Source organism: Rana temporaria, chromosome 11 (genome assembly GCF_905171775.1).
Source record: "Rana temporaria chromosome 11, aRanTem1.1, whole genome shotgun sequence".
Taxonomy (NCBI): domain Eukaryota; kingdom Metazoa; phylum Chordata; class Amphibia; order Anura; family Ranidae; genus Rana; species Rana temporaria.
In genome coordinates this window covers 114,449,633-114,468,059 of record NC_053499.1, presented here as the reverse complement: position 1 = coordinate 114,468,059, position 18,427 = coordinate 114,449,633, and the positions used below count along the sequence as shown (strand labels likewise).

Genomic DNA, 18,427 nt, shown 5'->3' with positions numbered 1-18,427 from the left:
CCGTGCCATTCTGCTGACGTAAATGTGCAGGAGGCGGTCCTTAAGTGGTTAACTTATCGATACTATTGTATTGTTTTATTATATTTTATAATTTTGATCATTCAAGACACGTTGAATGTTGAAGTAATACCCATCTATTATATTTTTGTATCGCTCCATGTATACGAAGAAGATTGTTTTTAACAACTAGATCAACACCCAGATTTAGTGTGTATATAGTAAGATCTTGTGTTAAACAGACTTAAAAATATGAGCTGAAGCCAGTGAAGTAGATGGGTTTGTAAGTACAGTATTCTGCAAAAAAAGGTTTATTTTTTGTTGTCTATGAACATGAAACCAGTAATTTCAGGGTAAGACCAAATGGCTTCTGACAAGGGTTCAAAAATGTTAGCCAAAGATGAAGAGTAGTGGGAACAACTGGCAAGTTCCATATAGGAAAGGTCTGAGACATTTTGGATGTATAAACCTTGACTGTTGGAAAAGAATAGAACGTCAAGATGGCTGTAAATATGTGGCCAGAAAATTCGAATTTTCTGAGCACTTGCTCAATGTATTCTATTGAATACCTTCTCGGCATCAAGTGCAAGCATCAAAAAAGCACGCGGCTGATTTTTGTGTAATGAATTATGTCAAGAATTTTTCAAGTTGAATCCGAAGCTTATCTGCCCTGTGTAAAACCCATTTGGTCAGTAGGGATAATCATAATATGTAAATGGTTTGCCATGACTTTAGGGTACGTCTTCATTTCTGGGTTTTTTAATAACCCCATAATCTTTGAAATGACCTGAACACTGCAGGCCACAAATGGTCACCATCAAATTTAACTGAACTTGAGTTCTGCAAAGAAGAGCGGGCAAATATTGCAAAGTCTAAATGTGCAATGTTAGTAGATTTATATCCCAACAGACTAAAGGCTGTAATTAAAGCAAAAGGTGGTTCAAAATACTGCCAATAAGGGGGTGACCCCCCCCCCTTTTTCCCCCAACACTGTGATTCAGTTTTTATTTTCCTGAGATATTGGTGTTATATCTTTCATTTTGGATGTTATAAGTTGCACTAGTAAATACTGTTGGATAAAACTTAAACTCTGCATGTTTACATTTCGGGCTGCAAAGCAACAAAACGTAATTAAAGTGGATGTAAACCCAAATGTTCGTTTTTTTTTTTTTTTTTTCTTGCTGTCACAATGTAGAGTAAAATATTTCCTATCATCTGTGCCCAGTCTTGCCACAAAGAGTTAATCCAGCTCTGAACAATCCTCTTTTTTTTTTTTTTTTTTTTTTTTCAGTGACAAACGGACAAAAGGGAGAAAACTTTTGTCCGTTCTCCCCCCCCCCCCCCTTGCTGTGAATGACAGGCTATTTACATATCTCATGCTCTAGCCTGGAGACGGGCATTCATTAATTCCCACCCCCACTCCTTTTCTGAAGTCATGTGGTTACTTTTCTGGATTTTGACTGGATGTTAGTGATCACAGCAGAATTCAGTGTAAGGAATACACAGGAAAAAATGCATGTTCACAAGGAGTGTAAAGGTGGGCAGGGAGTCTACTGACATCACGACTCCACCCACCGAGCTCCAGACAACAGATCCACCCACAGAATCTGCAGTTTTTTCAGTTCTTGTAACAGACAGAGGGGAAACATTTGACAGGTAAGGATACATGCAGGAGGCATCTATATCCTTGTAGATCAGCACTATGGCAGTAGTTTAGAAAGAATGAGAGTGGGTTTACATCCACTTTAACAAAAGATGAAAAAAAGATGAAAGACATAAATATATAACAGTGTGAAGCCACCGTAGAAGCCATTCACTGGCGAAACTAGTCAGGGTGCTTGCTACACCATACATTTGAAGGATCCCCGCGCTCCACCGAAGCAGGACGAGGCAGCTGTAACTCTGCCTGGTATCCTGTCATCGGTGCGAGGAGGAGACACTGACGCCGATCGCATGAGGATTTGGTGATATTTTCAAATGCCTATTTCTGTTTGAATGAATGTACGTTGAATATATAAGGGGAGCCTGATGTACTGGGACTTGAGGGTTTTACATATTAAAAGCTGAATTACGCTATGGTGGCTTTTTCTGTTCTTGCTTGTTTTACCTGAGGGTCCTTAAAGCATCTGGTTCCATGATAGAAGCTGTCCGCTGAGATCCATGGTTAATGAAGTGTTATTCACTGAAAGGCGTATTTTATATTTCATTGCGGTGAGTTTGAACCCCGACGGGGCGAGTGATCACAACTGGTGAATCAAGAAGATTTTTGGTGGATGGTGCACTCTGCTATTTTTCTTTCTTTTTCAACACTCCTTCTGGGACATTTCTCATCTGCTTCTCAGCATTGATTTTTGATTTTTGGACTGCTTGGTGGGAGTGATAACACCACCTATAGAGTAGCGCTGTTGTGCTTTATTTTTGTTGAATGGACTTACCTTTTCAATAAGTGTTAGAGTACTTGTTTATATATAACAGTGTGTGTATATATAATATAATCCACAGTAGCGCTCTTAAATGTGTCCAAAAAAGACAAATGTCCTTAATAAAAAAAATATATCATGTATATAAATGGTGGGGGGGAAAAAAGTGTGTGTATGTATACGATTTTTAGCCCTTTAGCGCCTGAAAAACGCCTCAGTGTGAAAGTAGCCTAAATCTTTCTTTGAGCTTGTTTGCCAAACACGAGAGTGGATGGCAACATCTAGTGAGCTTGAGTCTTAATTGGAGTTGATCTCCCATTCATCGCTCTGGTGGAGGAACAGGTGTCATCATATACACATTTTGCTTTTACACTGTTCAATAAGGACTGTCTGTTTTTTTTTTATTTATTTTTTTATATGGATTTTCAAAACTTGAGGATTGTTATGCCATAGAAGGGTTGGACATCTAAACTTTTTATGATGGTGCTAGATATTGCAGCATGGTCAGGTCATGTGATATCATTTATAGTGAAGGAAGAAATCTTTTGTAGAAGCCATTTATTAACTGCAAATAGATCAATCCCTGAGTAAGAATTATGCCTGGAGGAGTCTGTATTTTGCACGTTGGCATCATTAGATATCGTAGACCTCTTCATGGAAAAAAATAATGGAATGGTAGGCGCTAGAGCTGCACAATGTGTTTTGGGGGGGGGGAGTTTCATGCATTAAAAACATTTTTTTTTTAAAGTCGGCCCAATTTTTTTGTATAATGTGAAGATTTTATGTAAATGGTTACCAAACTTGTCATGCTTCAAAATTGCACACGCTTGTGGAATGACTTTGGTACTTAAAGCGTCGCCTATGGGGATTTTTTTTTTTAACATGTTGCATGTTTTGAGTTACAGAGGAGGTCTAGTGCTAGAATTATTGCTCTCACTCTAACGTTCGTGGCGATACCTCACGTGTGGTTTCAGCAATAAGACCCCAGATCTCACCTCCAGGCTGGGATGCCTGAAATCAAATGCAAAGGCTGGGCGTGACGTAGTAACATCAAACCCAGCCTCCGAACGATCATAGACTCCAGGGACCATCTTACCCGCCAGAAAGCTCTGGTCATCATCCAGAGCCGGTCGGTTCCTTCAGTTCGCCGATGGCAGGGGCGAGCCAGGAGAAGCACCGGAGGGCGGCGAGAGGGGACGTCCCCTCCTGTTCCTGGAAGCTATGAACATTCTTATGGCGAAGGGAATCGCCGGCTCTAAAAGACGATATCCGAATGATGCCTGTAGCTGCAGGCATTCGGATATCACCGCTCAAAGTCCGATGTTATATGATGATACGCGGGCAGCAAGCGGTTAAAAACTAAACTTTTTTTTTTGATGATTGTTGGTTTTAAGTTCAAATTATTTATATATATATATATATATATATATATATATATATATATATATACACACAGTGCCTTGCGAAAGTATTCGCCCCCCTTGAACTTTGCGACCTTTTGCCACATTTCAGGCTTTAATACTTTGTAGCGCCACCTGTTGCTGCGATTACAGCTGTAAGTCGTTTGGGGTATGTCTCAGTTTTGCACATCGGGAGACTGAAATTTTTGCCCATTCCTCCTTGCAAAACAGCTCGAGCTCAGTGAGGTTGGATGGAAAGTGTTTGTGAACAGCAGTTTTCAGTTCTTTCCACAGATTCTCGATTGGATTCAGGTCTGGACTTTGACTTGGCCATTCTAACACCTGGATATGTTTATTTGTGAACCATTCCATTGTAGATTTTGCTTTATGTTTTGGGTCATTGTCTTGTTGGAAGACAAATCTCCGTCCCAGTCTCGGGTCTTTTGCAGATTCCATCAGGTTTTCTTCCAGAATGTTCCTGTATTTGGCTCCATCCATCTTCCCATCAATTTTAACCATCTTCCCTGTTGAAGAAAAGCAGGCCCAAACCATGATGCTGCCACCACCGTGTTTCACAGATTACTCCGGCCGCGAGCGCGCCCCCGAGATGCCGATGCCCGTGCCTGGCGGTCGTGATGTCCGCCAGGTACCCGCGATCGGTAATGACAGAGCAGGGACGTGGAGCTCTGTGTGAAAACACAGAGCTCCACGTCCTGTCAGGGGAGAGAGGAGACCGATCTGTGTCCCTTGTACATAGGGACACAGCATCGGTCACCTCCCCCAGTCACCCCCCTCCCCCTACAGTTAGAACACAATACAGGTACACATTTAACCCCTTCCTCACCCCCTAGTGTTAACCCCTTCAATGCCAGTCAAATTTATACAGTAATTAGTGCATATTTATAGCACTGATCGCTGTATAAATGTGAATGTCGTCAAAAGTGTCCAATGTGTCCGCCATAATGTCGCAGTTCCAATAAAAAAATCGCAGATCGCCACCATTACTAGTAAAAAAAAATAATAATTCTGTCCCATATTTTGTAAGCGCTTTATTGCGATTTTTTTTTATTTTTTTTTTTTTTATTGCCAAAAATATGTAGAAGAATACGTATCGACCTAAACTGAGAATTTTTTTTTTTTTTTTTTTATTGGGCTATTTATTATAGCAACAAGTAAAAAATATTGAATTTTTTTTCAAAATTGTTGATTTTTTTTGTTTATAGCGCAAAAAATAAAAACCGCAGAGGTGATCAAATACCACCAAAAGAAAGCTCTATTTGTGGGGGAAAAAAAGTCAATTTTGTTTGGGAGCCACGTCGCATGACCGCGCAATTGTTAGTTAAAGCGACGCAGTGCCGGAAGCTGAAATTTCACCTGGGCAGGAGGGGGGTATATGTGCCCAGTAAGCAAGTGGTTAAGAAATGGCTTTCTTCTTGCCACTCTTCCATAAAGGCCAGATTTGTGCAGTATACGACTGATTGTTGTCCTATGGACAGAGTCTCCCACCTCAGCTGTAGATCTCTGCAGTTCATCCAGAGTGATCATGGGCCTCTTGGCTGCATCTCTGATCAGTCTTCTCCTTGTATGAGCTGAAAGTTTAGAGGGACGGCCAGGTCTTCGTAGATTTGCAGTGGTCTGATACTCCTTCCATTTCAATATTATCGCTTGCACAGTGCTCCTTGGGATGTTTTAAAGCTTGGGAAATCTTTTTGTATCCAAATCCGGCTTTAAACTTCTCCAACAGTATTTCGGACCTGCCTGATGTGTTCCTTGTTCTTCATGATGCACCCTGCGCTTTAAACCGACCTCTGTGACTATCACAGTGCAGGTGCATTTATACGGAGACTTGATTACACACAGGTGGATTCTATTTATCATCATTAGTCATTTAGGTCAACATTGGATCATTCAGAGATCCTCACTGAACTTCTTGAGAGAGTTTGCTGCACTCAAAGTAAAGGGGCTGAATAACTTTGCACGCCCAATTCAGTTTTTTATTTGTTAAAAAAGTTTGAAATATCCAATAAATTTCGTTCCACTTCATGATTGTGCCCCACTTGTTGATTCTTCAAAAAAAATTACAGTTTTATATCTATGTTTGAAGCCTGAAATGTGGCAAAAGGTCGCAAAGTTCAAGGGGGCCGAATACTTTCGCAAGGCACTGTTAGGTAGATTCAAAAACAGTTAGGCCGGCTTATCAGTAGATAAGTCGACCTAACTCAGAATCTACGCTGACCTATGTTTAAGCGTATGCTCAAACAGAGATACGCTTAAACATATCTAAGATAGGACGGCTTGCGCCGTCCTATCTTAGATTGCAATATTTCGGATGGCCGCTAGGTGGCGCTTCCATTGCGGTCTGCGTAGAATATGTAAATGAGTTGAAACGCTGATTCACGAACGTACGCCCGGCCGCCGCAGTAGATTTACGCCGTTTCCGTAAGGCATTATCAGGCCTAAAGTTATTCCATCTATTAGGTGGAATAGCAATGTTAAAGTATGGCCGCCGTTCCCGCCGCGAGATTCGAAATGTTTACGTCGTTTGCGCAAGTCGTCCGCGAATAGCGATTTGCATCGTTTACGTCCACGTCGAAATCAATAGGCCCGTGCGGCGTACTTAGCCGCAATGCACACTGGAAAATGTAGGCGCCCGGTGCATGCGCAGTAACAGAAAAACGTCAAAAACGTAAGGTCAAGCCTGATTAGCATTAAACACGCCCCCCTGCCACACATTTGAATTTGACGCCCTTACGCCCGCCCGCTTTAGGCTACGCCGCCGTATATTAGCAGGCAAGTACATTGAGAATCATGTACTTGCCTAGCTAACTTACAACGGCATAGCCTAAACAGGCTACAGGCTAAGCTACGCCGCCGCAAGTTTGCACCCATGTACCTGAATCTACCTATGTGTGTGTGTGTGTGTGTGTGTATATATGTGTATGTATGTATATGTGTATGTATGTATATGTGTATGTATGTATATGTGTATGTATGTATATGTGTATGTATGTATATGTGTGTATATATATATATATATATATATATAATGTGTGTGTGTGTGTGTGTGTATATGTATATATATATATATATATAAAATATACCAGAGACTCTAGAGAATAAAATGGCGGTTGTTGCAATATTTTATGTCGCACTGTATTTGTGCAGCGGTCTTTCAAATGCAGTTTGTTTGGGGGGGGGGGGGGGGGGGTTGGAATACACTTCAATGAATCATGATCTTTATTCTTGGCAAAAAAAATTGTGATTCTCATTTTTCCACACACAATGACAGAACTGTGTCTTTTACATGCTATTAAAGTGTCGGTGTCATTAACCACTTGACAACTGGGCACTTAAACCCACTTAATAACCAGACCAATTTTCAGCTTTCGGTGCTCTCACATTTTGAATGACAATAACTCAGTCATACAACACTGTAACCAAATGAAATTGTTGTCCTTTTTTTCCCACAAATAGAGCTTTCTTTTGGTGGTATTTGATCACCTCTGCGGTTTTTATTTTTTTCGCTATAAATGAAAAAAGAACGAAAATTTTGTAAAAAAAATGAATTTTTCTTCATTTCTATTATAAAATTTTGCAAAAAATGAATTTTTCTTCATAAATTTGGCCTAAAATGTATACTGCTACATATCTTTGGTTAAAAAAAATAAATAAATTGGATATTATTTAGTCTGGGTGAAAGTTATAGGGTCTACAAGCTATGGTACCAATTACTGAAAATTGATCAATTTGATCACATCTGATGTACTGACGGCCTCTCTCATTTCTTGAGACCCTAACATGCCAGAAAAGTACAAATACCCCCTAAATGACCCCTTTTTGGAAAGAAGACATTCCAAGGTATTTAGAAAGAGGCATGGTGAGTTTTTTGAAGTTGTCATTTTTTCCCACAATTCTTTGCAAAATCAAGGTTTTTTTTATTTTTATTTTTTTTCCACAAAAGTTTTTCATATTAGCAGGTTATTTCTCACACACAGCATATGCATACCACAAATTACACCCCAAAACACATTCTACTATTCCTCCCGAGTATGGCGATATCACATGTGTGAGACTTTTACACAGCGTGGCCACATACAGAGGCCCGACATGCAGGGAGCACCATCGGGCGTTCTGGAACACCCAGACCAATTCTGACATTCCTCTCCTACATGTAAAAATCATCATTTATTTGCTAGAAAATTACATAGAACCCCAAAACATTATATATGCTTTTTTAGCAAAGACCCTAGAGAATACAATGGCGGTCGTTGCAACTTTTTATCGCGCATGGTATTTGCACAGCAATTTTTCGAACGCATTTTTTTGGGAAATAAAACAGTTTTGTGCTTTTAAAAAAAAAAAAAACATTAAAGTTAGCCCAATGTTTTTGCATAATATGAAAGACGAAGTTACGCCGAGTAAATAGATACCCAACATGTCACCCTTCAATATTGCACACGCTTGTGGAATGGCGCCAAACTTCGCTACTTAAAAATCCCCATAGGTGACGTTTTAAATGTTTTTACTGGTTACATGTTTTTAGTTACAGAGGAGGTCTGGGGCCAAAATGATTGCTCTCGCTCTAACGTTCGCAGCGATACCCCACATGTGTGGTTTGAACACCGTTTTCATATGTGGGCGGGACTTGCGTACACATTCGCTTCTGTATACGAGCACGCGGGAACAGGGGCGCTTTAAATATTTATTTTTTATTTTTATTGTTCATTTTACTTTATTTATTTTAGTTTGACACGTTTTTCCCCAAAAATAAATGTTTTGATCACTTTTATTCCAATTACAAGGAATGGAAACATCCCTTGTAATAGGAATATAGCATGACAGGTCCTCTTTACAGTGAGATATGGGATCAATAAGACCCCACATCTCACCTCTAGGCTGGGAAGCCTGAAAAAAAACAAGAAAAAAAACGATCCTGGCTTCGATCGCAGCGGTGAGTCAGAAGAAGCACCGGAGGGAGAAGGGAGGTGGGACGTCCCTTTTTGCCTCCCGTAAGAACGATCAAGAGGCGGAACAGCCGCCATGATCGTTCTTATGGTGTAGAGAATCGCCGGATGAAAAAAATGATATCTGAATGATGCCTGTAGCTGCAGGCATCATTTAGATATCCCTGCACAAAGTCAAGGACCTCATATGATGTGGGAGGGAAGTGGTTAAAACACATTTTTTTCCCCAGAGTATTTTCTGGGTATTGCAGAGTATTGGCCGGGGTATTGCAAAGTATTGGCCAGGGTATTGCAGAGTATTGGGTGCGGGGGTATTGCAGAGTATTGGGTGCGGGGGTATTGCAGAGTATTGGGTGCGGGGGTATTGCAGAGTATTGTGTGCGGGGGTATTGCAGAGTATTGTGTGCGGGGGTATTGCAGAGTATTGTGTGCGGGGGTATTGCAGAGTATTGTGTGCGGGGGTATTGCAGAGTATTGTGTGCGGGGGTATTGCAGAGGATTGTGTGCGGGGGTATTGCAGAGTATTGTGTGCGGGGGTATTGCAGAGTATTGTGTGCGGGGGTATTGCAGAGTATTGTGTGCGGGGGTATTGCAGAGTATTGTGTGCGGGGGTATTGCAGAGTATTGTGTGCGGGGGTATTGCAGAGTATTGTGTGCGGGGGTATTGCAGAGTATTGTGTGCGGGGGTATTGCAGAGTATTGTGTGCGGGGGTATTGCAGAGTATTGTGTGCGGGGGTATTGCAGAGTATTGTGTGCGGGGGTATTGCAGAGTATTGTGTGCGGGGGTATTGCAGAGTATTGTGTGCGGGGGTATTGCAGAGTATTGTGTGCGGGGGTATTGCAGAGTATTGTGTGCGGGGGTATTGCAGAGTATTGTGTGCGGGGGTATTGCAGAGTATTGTGTGCGGGGGTATTGCAGAGTATTGTGTGCGGGGGTATTGCAGAGTATTGTGTGCGGGGGTATTGCAGAGTATTGTGTGCGGGGGTATTGCAGAGTATTGTGTGCGGGGGTATTGCAGAGTATTGTGTGGGGGGGTATTGCAGAGTATTGTGTGCGGGGGTATTGCAGAGTATTGTGTGCGGGGGTATTGCAGAGTATTGTGTGCGGGGGTATTGCAGAGTATTGTGTGCGGGGGTATTGCAGAGTATTGTGTGCGGGGGTATTGCAGAGTATTGTGTGCGGGGGTATTGCAGAGTATTGTGTGCGGGGGTATTGCAGAGTATTGTGTGGGGGGTATTGCAGAGTATTGTGTGGGGGGTATTGCAGGGATGGCTGAGCAGGGATGGATGGATCTGTGACTGCAATAGTCACAGATCCATCCCACACTGCTGCTGCCATCCGCGCTCTCCTCTCACACTGTACCGATCGGTACAGCGAGAGGAGGGAGGAACCGGCGTCATCAAATGACGCCGGTTTGTTTACCTGTTATCGCGCCGTCATTGGACGGCGCGATCACATGGTAAAAGACCGCTGTTGTCGGTCAGTTACCGTGATCTGTGTAGCGCCGGGTCTCATAGACCCGGCGCGCACAGAATTTTCTGTGTGCGCGCCCGAGGCGGCGCGCATTACTGCTTCTGCGGGGCGCCGTTTCAGAACGGCGACCCCCAGTTAAGCAACCACCTTGCCGCCGTTTTTGGACGGCGGCTGGTGGTTAAGTGGTTAAAATCATTCCACAATGTAAGCAAACAGTATATTGCACATCTGAAGATACTGATGCTAAATACTACCTTGCCTTCTGGCCATTGGTGCCTGAGTGCATACTGCCCTAAATGTACATACTGCTAGGTGTGCCACCCAGCCATGTCCTGCTGCGGTACCTGTCACTCTGTTTGGCAGGCTGCCAGTGGGGTGCTGGACAATGTGCGCCTGTGCCATCCATCCAGTTAAACGCCAGAGCCTCATGCACAGTGGCTAAATACCCAGTGTGCATGAGGCCTTGATAAGTGCTTTTTTTTTTTTTTTTTTTTTTTCTTTTTTTTTTTTACAAATATACCAGTGGCTTTCTTATTCTATTCAAGAAATATTCCAACACTTAAATGACCTAAATAGGGCTTGTTCCAAAACATTTCTGTGCAGTGGGGCTACCTCTGTGAGAGACAAGGCATGTCCTATGGACCTCAATTTAAAATACTGAATTTTCATTTTTACACAAGAGCAACAGGGAGGTCCAAAATGCTTTACCAGTAAGGTTATTTGCACATTAGACATTAATGATAAATTACAAATCGTTTTTCATCAAATGAAGTGGGCTTGGCTAACACTACATGTTAGAAGTTCAGAGCTGTGTTATGTAAAAAAAGGAAGGTAGGAACTTACCGTATTTCTGGAACATCAGTTATTTTCTTTTGTATTCATTGAACAACTCTGTGGTTAGATCTTTTAAGATCTGACCATTGTGTTTTAATGTCAAATGCAGGAGTAGAATGCTAGGCACAAAAAACAAAGCATAGTCTAGTGGTGCCCCTGCTGGTCGTCAATCCTCTCATCTGCTACAGAAGGCTTTTTTTCCCCCTAGTTTCAAGAAATAAGGTCCTTGGGAAATTTTAAATTCATTTTTTTTATAGGAGATATTTTTTTTTTTTTTCCTTTTTTTCTTCAGTCTTTTATACCTAAAGTAAACTATGGGCTGGTTGATAGGCTGAATGTTCTAAATCTGCCATTCTCAGACTTCCATGGAACCTTCCTCCAGAGGTTGCTAGGGTTCCCTTTCTGCTGTGGCTGATTGCCCTGCCATTTGAAAGTGTCGGCATAGTTCCCAGTCCAATGCCACTTGACTGGTCCATTCTTCCCTGTCCACCAGTGTAAGGAGCATTTTTCCCACTGACCCGCAATGATTTAATTTTAGTAGGGGTTCCCAGGACCTGACCATTGAGACAGCTTGTCACAGCCTTATCCTAGATCCTAGGCAGCCTGTGAGATCTCATGAGGGACACTAACAACTGACTAAACCTTGGTTGGTATGTCTCTGTCCCTGCTGTGGCTGGAGGTGACCTGTCACAGGAAATTGTACCCCTAATGCATCTTGCCTGTATTGGTGCGTATGGAGACCCTCCTTATCCCACTTGTTCTCTGGACTGTACTTAAGTGGTCTGCGGGTACCCATTCCCCCTCCTGAGGCTATATTTGGCTGACTATAAGGAACCAACTTCAGCTTTGGGCCCCTATTCAGCTGTCCCCTCTGTGATCATCCACATTTCTGGGCTGCCTAATTCACGTGTCTGTGCTCACTAAAACGCCATCTAAGTGTAGATTTATATAAAACAATACAATTGCACTTGCATTGTATAAAATCATAAAATAATTGCTAGTCCTCTGGTATCTGCATAGCTTGGCAGGCCAACAGCTGGATAGAGCAGAGTGATGCCTGGAAGCAGTTGGGCTATATATGCAGAGCATGTGGTGGATGCATGGCTGGAGATCATAGAGCCAGAGCAGGAAGCGGTGATAACGGGAACTTCAGCAGGGGCCCGCGTAGCGTGCACCATCAGTCTCAAACCAACAGCGGAGCTGGAGATACAGGAATATGACCAGATGTAAAGAGGGGGCATGGTTACGCGTTTTGGGGACGCACCCATTTGTCAAACCTGGGACGCTCTAAGCTGCCTTCTGCCTGTGTGTGGTCACAGATTTTGGCATGTAGTTGAGACATTGAGTGCCATGCTTAACACTATTGCATCTAGGGGAGGACATCCTGCTTGGGTCACCTCCCCTCTGTGGCAGCACTGTTCTCCCTGAGCACCCTGGGCTCAATCTGCACCATGAACATGTCAGAATCTACCAGTGGGCTGATTGTTCCACTATTTTGGAGCCTGCATGCTCTGACTGTGTGACACTGAGTTTTTCCTTCTTGTGGGTGGGCCACTTCCCTCTCCGGATCTGTCTGCACTTTATGCTAGCCCTATGAGGACATGCAGGCTTGCCCCATATTTTCTGGTCTTTTGTTAAAGGCCTTTCGAAAACCCTTGATTGTTTGGTGTTGGACACCCTTACCATTGTCTTTGAAGGGTTTATGTCTTGCATACACCAGGCTCTTCATGCCAATCGGCAAGAGTCACTCTTCCACATTGTTCCCATCATTTAATGTTTTTTAAGGAGCAGGATGATGCTCCCTCAGGTCACACGCCATCTGTCACTTGTGGGTAGAGAATCCATTCCGACAGTAGGGATGAGGCTTTTTCCTTGACTTGCAAGAGAAACTCATGTGCAAAATGTTTTTTTCGAAGTCCCTAATCGGAGGCTTTGATTCCCTTTTTTGGTATGCGCAAGCTACGATGGTTTGCAAAATTTTTTTCCTTATTCCTTCTTTGGCAAATTAATTGTATATGAATAAAGAGCCCCCAGCCTAGACCTTTACCTTTCCTAAGCATGTCTTTGTTACCCAGGGTGCAAGACTACTTGCAAAATAACTTTCAACCTTTTAATGGAAAATTCAAATCTAAAAGCAAGGCTTGGTGTAAGCTCCCACTGCCGGCGGTGGGTCGCTAATCGCTAAAATGATCTGGGCCCCCAACTGCTGTACGTTGTCCATAATTCGCCCATATGGATAATACTGAAGTGGTTTAAAAAGATAGAATCTACTTTTAGAACATTCAAATGGAAAAGTAAACGGCCCAGAATTGGGTTATTTAGTCTTCAGCTACCAAAGGATGAGGGAGGCCTAGCTGGTCCCCTCTCCTCGAATGTACTTCTTGGCGGCCCAACTGCAGCACTTCTCCGGGTGGATGAGTATGGACATCGGGGACGCCATACAGTTTTTACTGTCTAGGTCCAACAAATACCATTCACTGGCCCAACTGGAGGCAGGTGAGTTTTGGGAATCTCCCCAGTTCCCTTACTTGATTCTTATGGTCAAGGTTTGGGATGAGATGAAAAGAATCATGGGGTATGTAGGCATAACTAGATTCCATCCCATATGGGAGAAAGATCGCCTCGAAGAACTAGGTAAATAGCAGGGTTTTGCAGAGTGGTACACCCAATGTATTCATTATCTACATCATTAATTAAATTCAAAATACTAACTACGACCTACAAAGCCATCCACAATTCTGCCCCCAGCTACATCACTGACCTAGTCTCCAAATACCAACCTAATCGCTCTCTTCGTTCTTCTCAAGACCTCCTGCTCTCTAGCTCTCTCATCACCTCTTCCCATGCTCGTCTACAGGACTTTTCCAGAGCCTCTCCAAGCCTATGGAACTCCTTACCCCAAACTATCCGTCTATCTCCTTCTCTTTCAGCTTTTCGAGGATCCCTGAAAACCCTCCTCTTCAGAGAAGCCTATCCTACCCACATCTAACAACTGTATTTTAACTTTGCCCACCTGATCACCCCCCACATCTACTACCCTCTGTTCCACTTCACCCTCCCTTCTAGATTGTAAGCTCTAACGAGCAGGGCCCTCTGATCATTCCTGTATTAAATTGTATTGTAACTATAATGTCTTCCCTGATGTTGTAAAGCGCTGCGTAAACTGTTGGCGCTATATAAATCCTGTATAATAATAATAATCTGTACAGTAACAACCACCTGAAAACCTTTTGAGGACCTACGCACAGAGTTCAGTATATAGTTTTCCAGATTCTACCAATATCTTCAACATGCCCTTACATGGGCTAGGAATACGTCACTCAGACAGATACTTCCCTATTAGACCAATTGGCCGCTACCCTGGATAAGAAGGGCCTTGTATCATCCCTATATCGATCATTATTGACCCGTCTACAAGTCAATGTGCAGCTGCCAGGCAGGAGAGGCTGGTCTAAGGATAGAACAACGTTGGATGGAGAAATATGGCAATCAGTTGCTCTTATCGCAACTTTTTATTATCCAGAGTTCACTGCACACCTCCCAAATTTTACATAAATGGTCCTGTAGAGACCGCTCTGAGTGTCCTAGATGTGGAGATCTAGAAGCCGATCATATACACATGTTCTGGAAATGTCCAAAATGAGTCTGGTACTGGAGTAGGATGCTCCATCAATCAGACATTTGAAGTGAATCTGAATAATGACCCTTTGACCTTTTTTTTATTTTAGGATATCTAGATGAACTGTACACACCCAGGGTTAGAATGGCTCTAACTAGGTTACTGTTTTTGGCACTTGAATGTGTCCTGAAATGGATTGTGTCTTAAATTTGAAGACTATATCCTCTCTCCTTAATCGCTAGCCCACCAGCTGCCGCAGTTATACTGCGGCAGGTTGGCACAGATGCGCAAATCGACGTAGCTATACATCTCACCTTTTTAAGATGCCATAACAGGCACACGTGCGCACCGAGTGTTCCCGGAGCCAATGCGCGTGCTCGGTGATGTCCGCTTCTCTTGTCCCCTTATACGCTACATAAAATCTGTCAGACACAGGGTATCGGGGTGGAAGCACTTAATTCCTTAACTGTTAGAATGACTAGGTCAATCTAGCAAGTTGTGACATTTTAGTCAGGACAGTAAGTGTTTTAGTAGGTTGCTGTTGTGATTTTCTTTTTACTCAATATGTATTCATATTTTAGGTACACAATTATCAAGGACCAGCACGTATAAGGATATCCTTGGTGACCAAGGATGTCCCCCATAAACCACATCCTCATGAACTGGTTGGAAAGGATTGCAAAGATGGCTATTTCGAGGCTGACTTGTCACTAGATCGCAATATTCACAGGTAATTCTCTACTTCTAAATTATATATACCTCCCCTTTTTTTTTTTTTTTTTTTTTTTCATTTCCCCTACTTTTTTTTTTTTTTTTTTTTTAATATAGAAAACACTATATGGGATATACTGGGATATATTTATAAAAGGTTTTTAGTCACACAACTTTCACCAAAGTTTCACGTTGTCTAATGAATATGATTTTACAAGTTATGAGAATTCTTGGTGAAGGTTTTATAAACCTATTTGCAAAAGATTTAGAAATACAGTCAGTAGATCCCTGTAATTAACATTTCATTAATCCTTTAATAACTGTGTGTGTGTTTTTTTGTTAATGGCAGTAGTTTAGAAAGGATGAGAGTGAGTTTACATAAACTTTAAATAATATCGGGGTCTAGCTATAACAGTTTCCTGCGTGTGGTTAAGTGACACGAAACAGAGTACTAATGTAGTAGGTCCTCATGTCGATGCGTTTCGCCAATTTGTGCTTTATCAGAGCTTATGAAGACCATACAGTACTCGTCTACAAGAAAGAATGGTCCTTTACACAAATATATTTAAGTGTATACACAAATTTACAAATGGCAATTTCTAATTGCAGCCATATATTCAATGTGCGGAACCCACCTCAACACTAAACCACAAATGCATACAAATTCCCTGGGCATGCGCCGGAGCAATAAGGAACAGACTTGACCAGAGAAATCTAGCTCTAAACATTAAATACTATTGAATATATAATTATTTAACCACTTCCCGACCGCCTTACGACTATATACGGCGGCACTTTAAAGATGGATATCTCGGTAACGGCAGCAGCTGCTGCCACAACCAAGATATCCATCTTTAGTGTGAGCGGTCCTGTAAAAGATAACGGTGGTCTCCGCGGTTATCGGCAGCGGGAGAGGCCCTGTCGCTCTCCCGCGCTCACTGCCGCTTACTGGAGACGTCGGTAGCGGCGGAGGCGATAGGGTCCTTCAGCCTGCTGTGTGGGGATGCGAGTGAGGGCAAGATGGCCCCCACCCGTCCCCATAGCATAGCAGGGCAGAAGGGACGTCAAAACGTCAGTCTCGCCCATGCGTCTTAAAGGCACATTTTTTTTGTTATCATTTTTTCAAATGACAACATTTCCATTTTTTTTTTTTTTTTTTTTTTTTTTTTGCATTTTAGTCTAAATATGAGATCTGAGGTCTTTTTGACCCCAGATCTCATATTTAAGAGGACCTTTCATGCTTTTTTCTATTACAAGGGATGTTTTCCAGTGTAAAAAATTAATAAAAATATATAAGAAAAAAAAATAAAAAATGTAAGCGCCGTCCCGACGAGCTCGCGAGCAGAAGCGAACGCATACGTGAGTAGCGTCCGCATATGAAAACGGTGTTCAAACCACACAAGTGAGGTATCGCCGCGATCGTTGGAGCGAGAGCAATAATTATAGCCCTAGATCTAGGGTAAAAGTTTGACGCCATGCCATGAGCGGGCGCAATTTTTAAGCGTGACATCTTGGGTATCATTTTACTCTGCGTAACATTTATCTTTCACAATATATAAAAGAATTGGGCCAAATTTATTGCTGTCTTGTTTTTTAATTCAAAAAAGTGAATTTTTTCCCAAAAAAGTGCGCTTGTAAGACCACTGCGCAAATATGATGTGACAAAGTATTGCAATGATCGCCATTTTATTCTCTAGGGTGTTAGAAAAAAATATATATAATGTTTGGGGGTTTTAAGTAATTTTCTAGCAAAAGAATGTTTTAGTCTTGTAAACACCAAATCTGAATAACACCCAAGGTACTGAAGTGGTTAAATTGTCTAAAATGAGTAGTGTTAATGAAGGACTTACTATTAGCTGATAGTTATTGGGGGGGGGGGTCAATCCAACGGGGGCCTAGATCATCTATATTAGGTGTATATACCGGAGTGTATGGTGCAGTTGAAGGACATGATATATCCAAAGGTGTACTATGTGTTTGCAACTTTTAAAACAAATGAATGGATCATGTGAAATCTCATTTATGTGTGAGAGTGTGTAGTACAACCACCTACCTAATCGCATTCCAGCTTGCATCTATAAATGTCTCCCGCATGACTAAAAATATTGCCCAGGTAGCAGGGCCAAAGATTCCCGACTTACGGTATATACTCGAGTATAAGCCGAGTTTTTCAGCACATTTTTTTTTTTGTGCTGAAAATTCCCCCCTCGGCTTATACTCGAGTCACCTTTTTGTGCCTGATCTCCCAGATTTTGGGGACCCGGTAATGGCTGGCCATAGGTCCCCTGGACCCCAAACTTGGCACACATGTAGCCCCACTCTTACTCTACAAGAGTTGCACATAGTTTGTTGTCTGGGGGACCTACGGCCAGGGAGCACCGATTTTTCAAACCCGGGCACCCCTTTCATAGACTCCCATGTTTAAACTGTAATTTCTCTGGTTAATTTGGGGACCCGGTACCAGCCAGTCGTAGGTCCCCTGGACCCGGAACTTGGCACACATGTAGCTCCATTTCTTCTCTACAAGTATGCAAAGTTTTTTGTCTGGGGGATCTACGGCTGGGGAGCACAGATTTTTCAAAGCCGAGCACCCCTTCCAAAGACTCCCATGTTAAACTTCAGTCTAGTCATGGGCACAGTGAGGCATGCACATGGACACAGTGAGGCATGCAGATGGACACCCTAGGCTTATACTCGAGTCAATACGTTTTCCCAGTTTTTGTGGTAAAATTAGGTGCCTCGGCTTATATTCAGGTCGACTTATAATCGAGTATATACGGAACTTATTTTTAGTTATTTGGGAGACACGTATAGATGCAAGCTGGAATGTGATTAGGTATGTAGTTGTACTACAAGCCTTCACACATAACTGAGATATACATACCATGTAATTTGTGATCCATTTGTTTTAACCACTTGCTTACTGGGCACATATACCCCCTTTTTGCCCAGGTGAAATTTAAGCTTTCAGCGCTGTCGCGCTTTGAATGACAATTGCGCGGTCGTG

The 18,427-nt window shown here is 42.4% G+C and overlaps 1 protein-coding gene across 2 annotated transcripts in view; it reads left to right on the top strand.

Moving 5' to 3' along the window:
- Nucleotides 1-18,427, top strand: part of RELA (RELA proto-oncogene, NF-kB subunit) — a 106,859-nt gene that overhangs the window by 58,480 nt on the left and 29,952 nt on the right. For both annotated transcript variants that reach the window (XM_040328868.1, XM_040328867.1), the window contains exon 4: nt 15,291-15,439. In XM_040328868.1, coding sequence (XP_040184802.1) covers nt 15,291-15,439 — 149 coding nt within the window. The remainder of the gene's footprint in view (nt 1-15,290; nt 15,440-18,427) is intronic.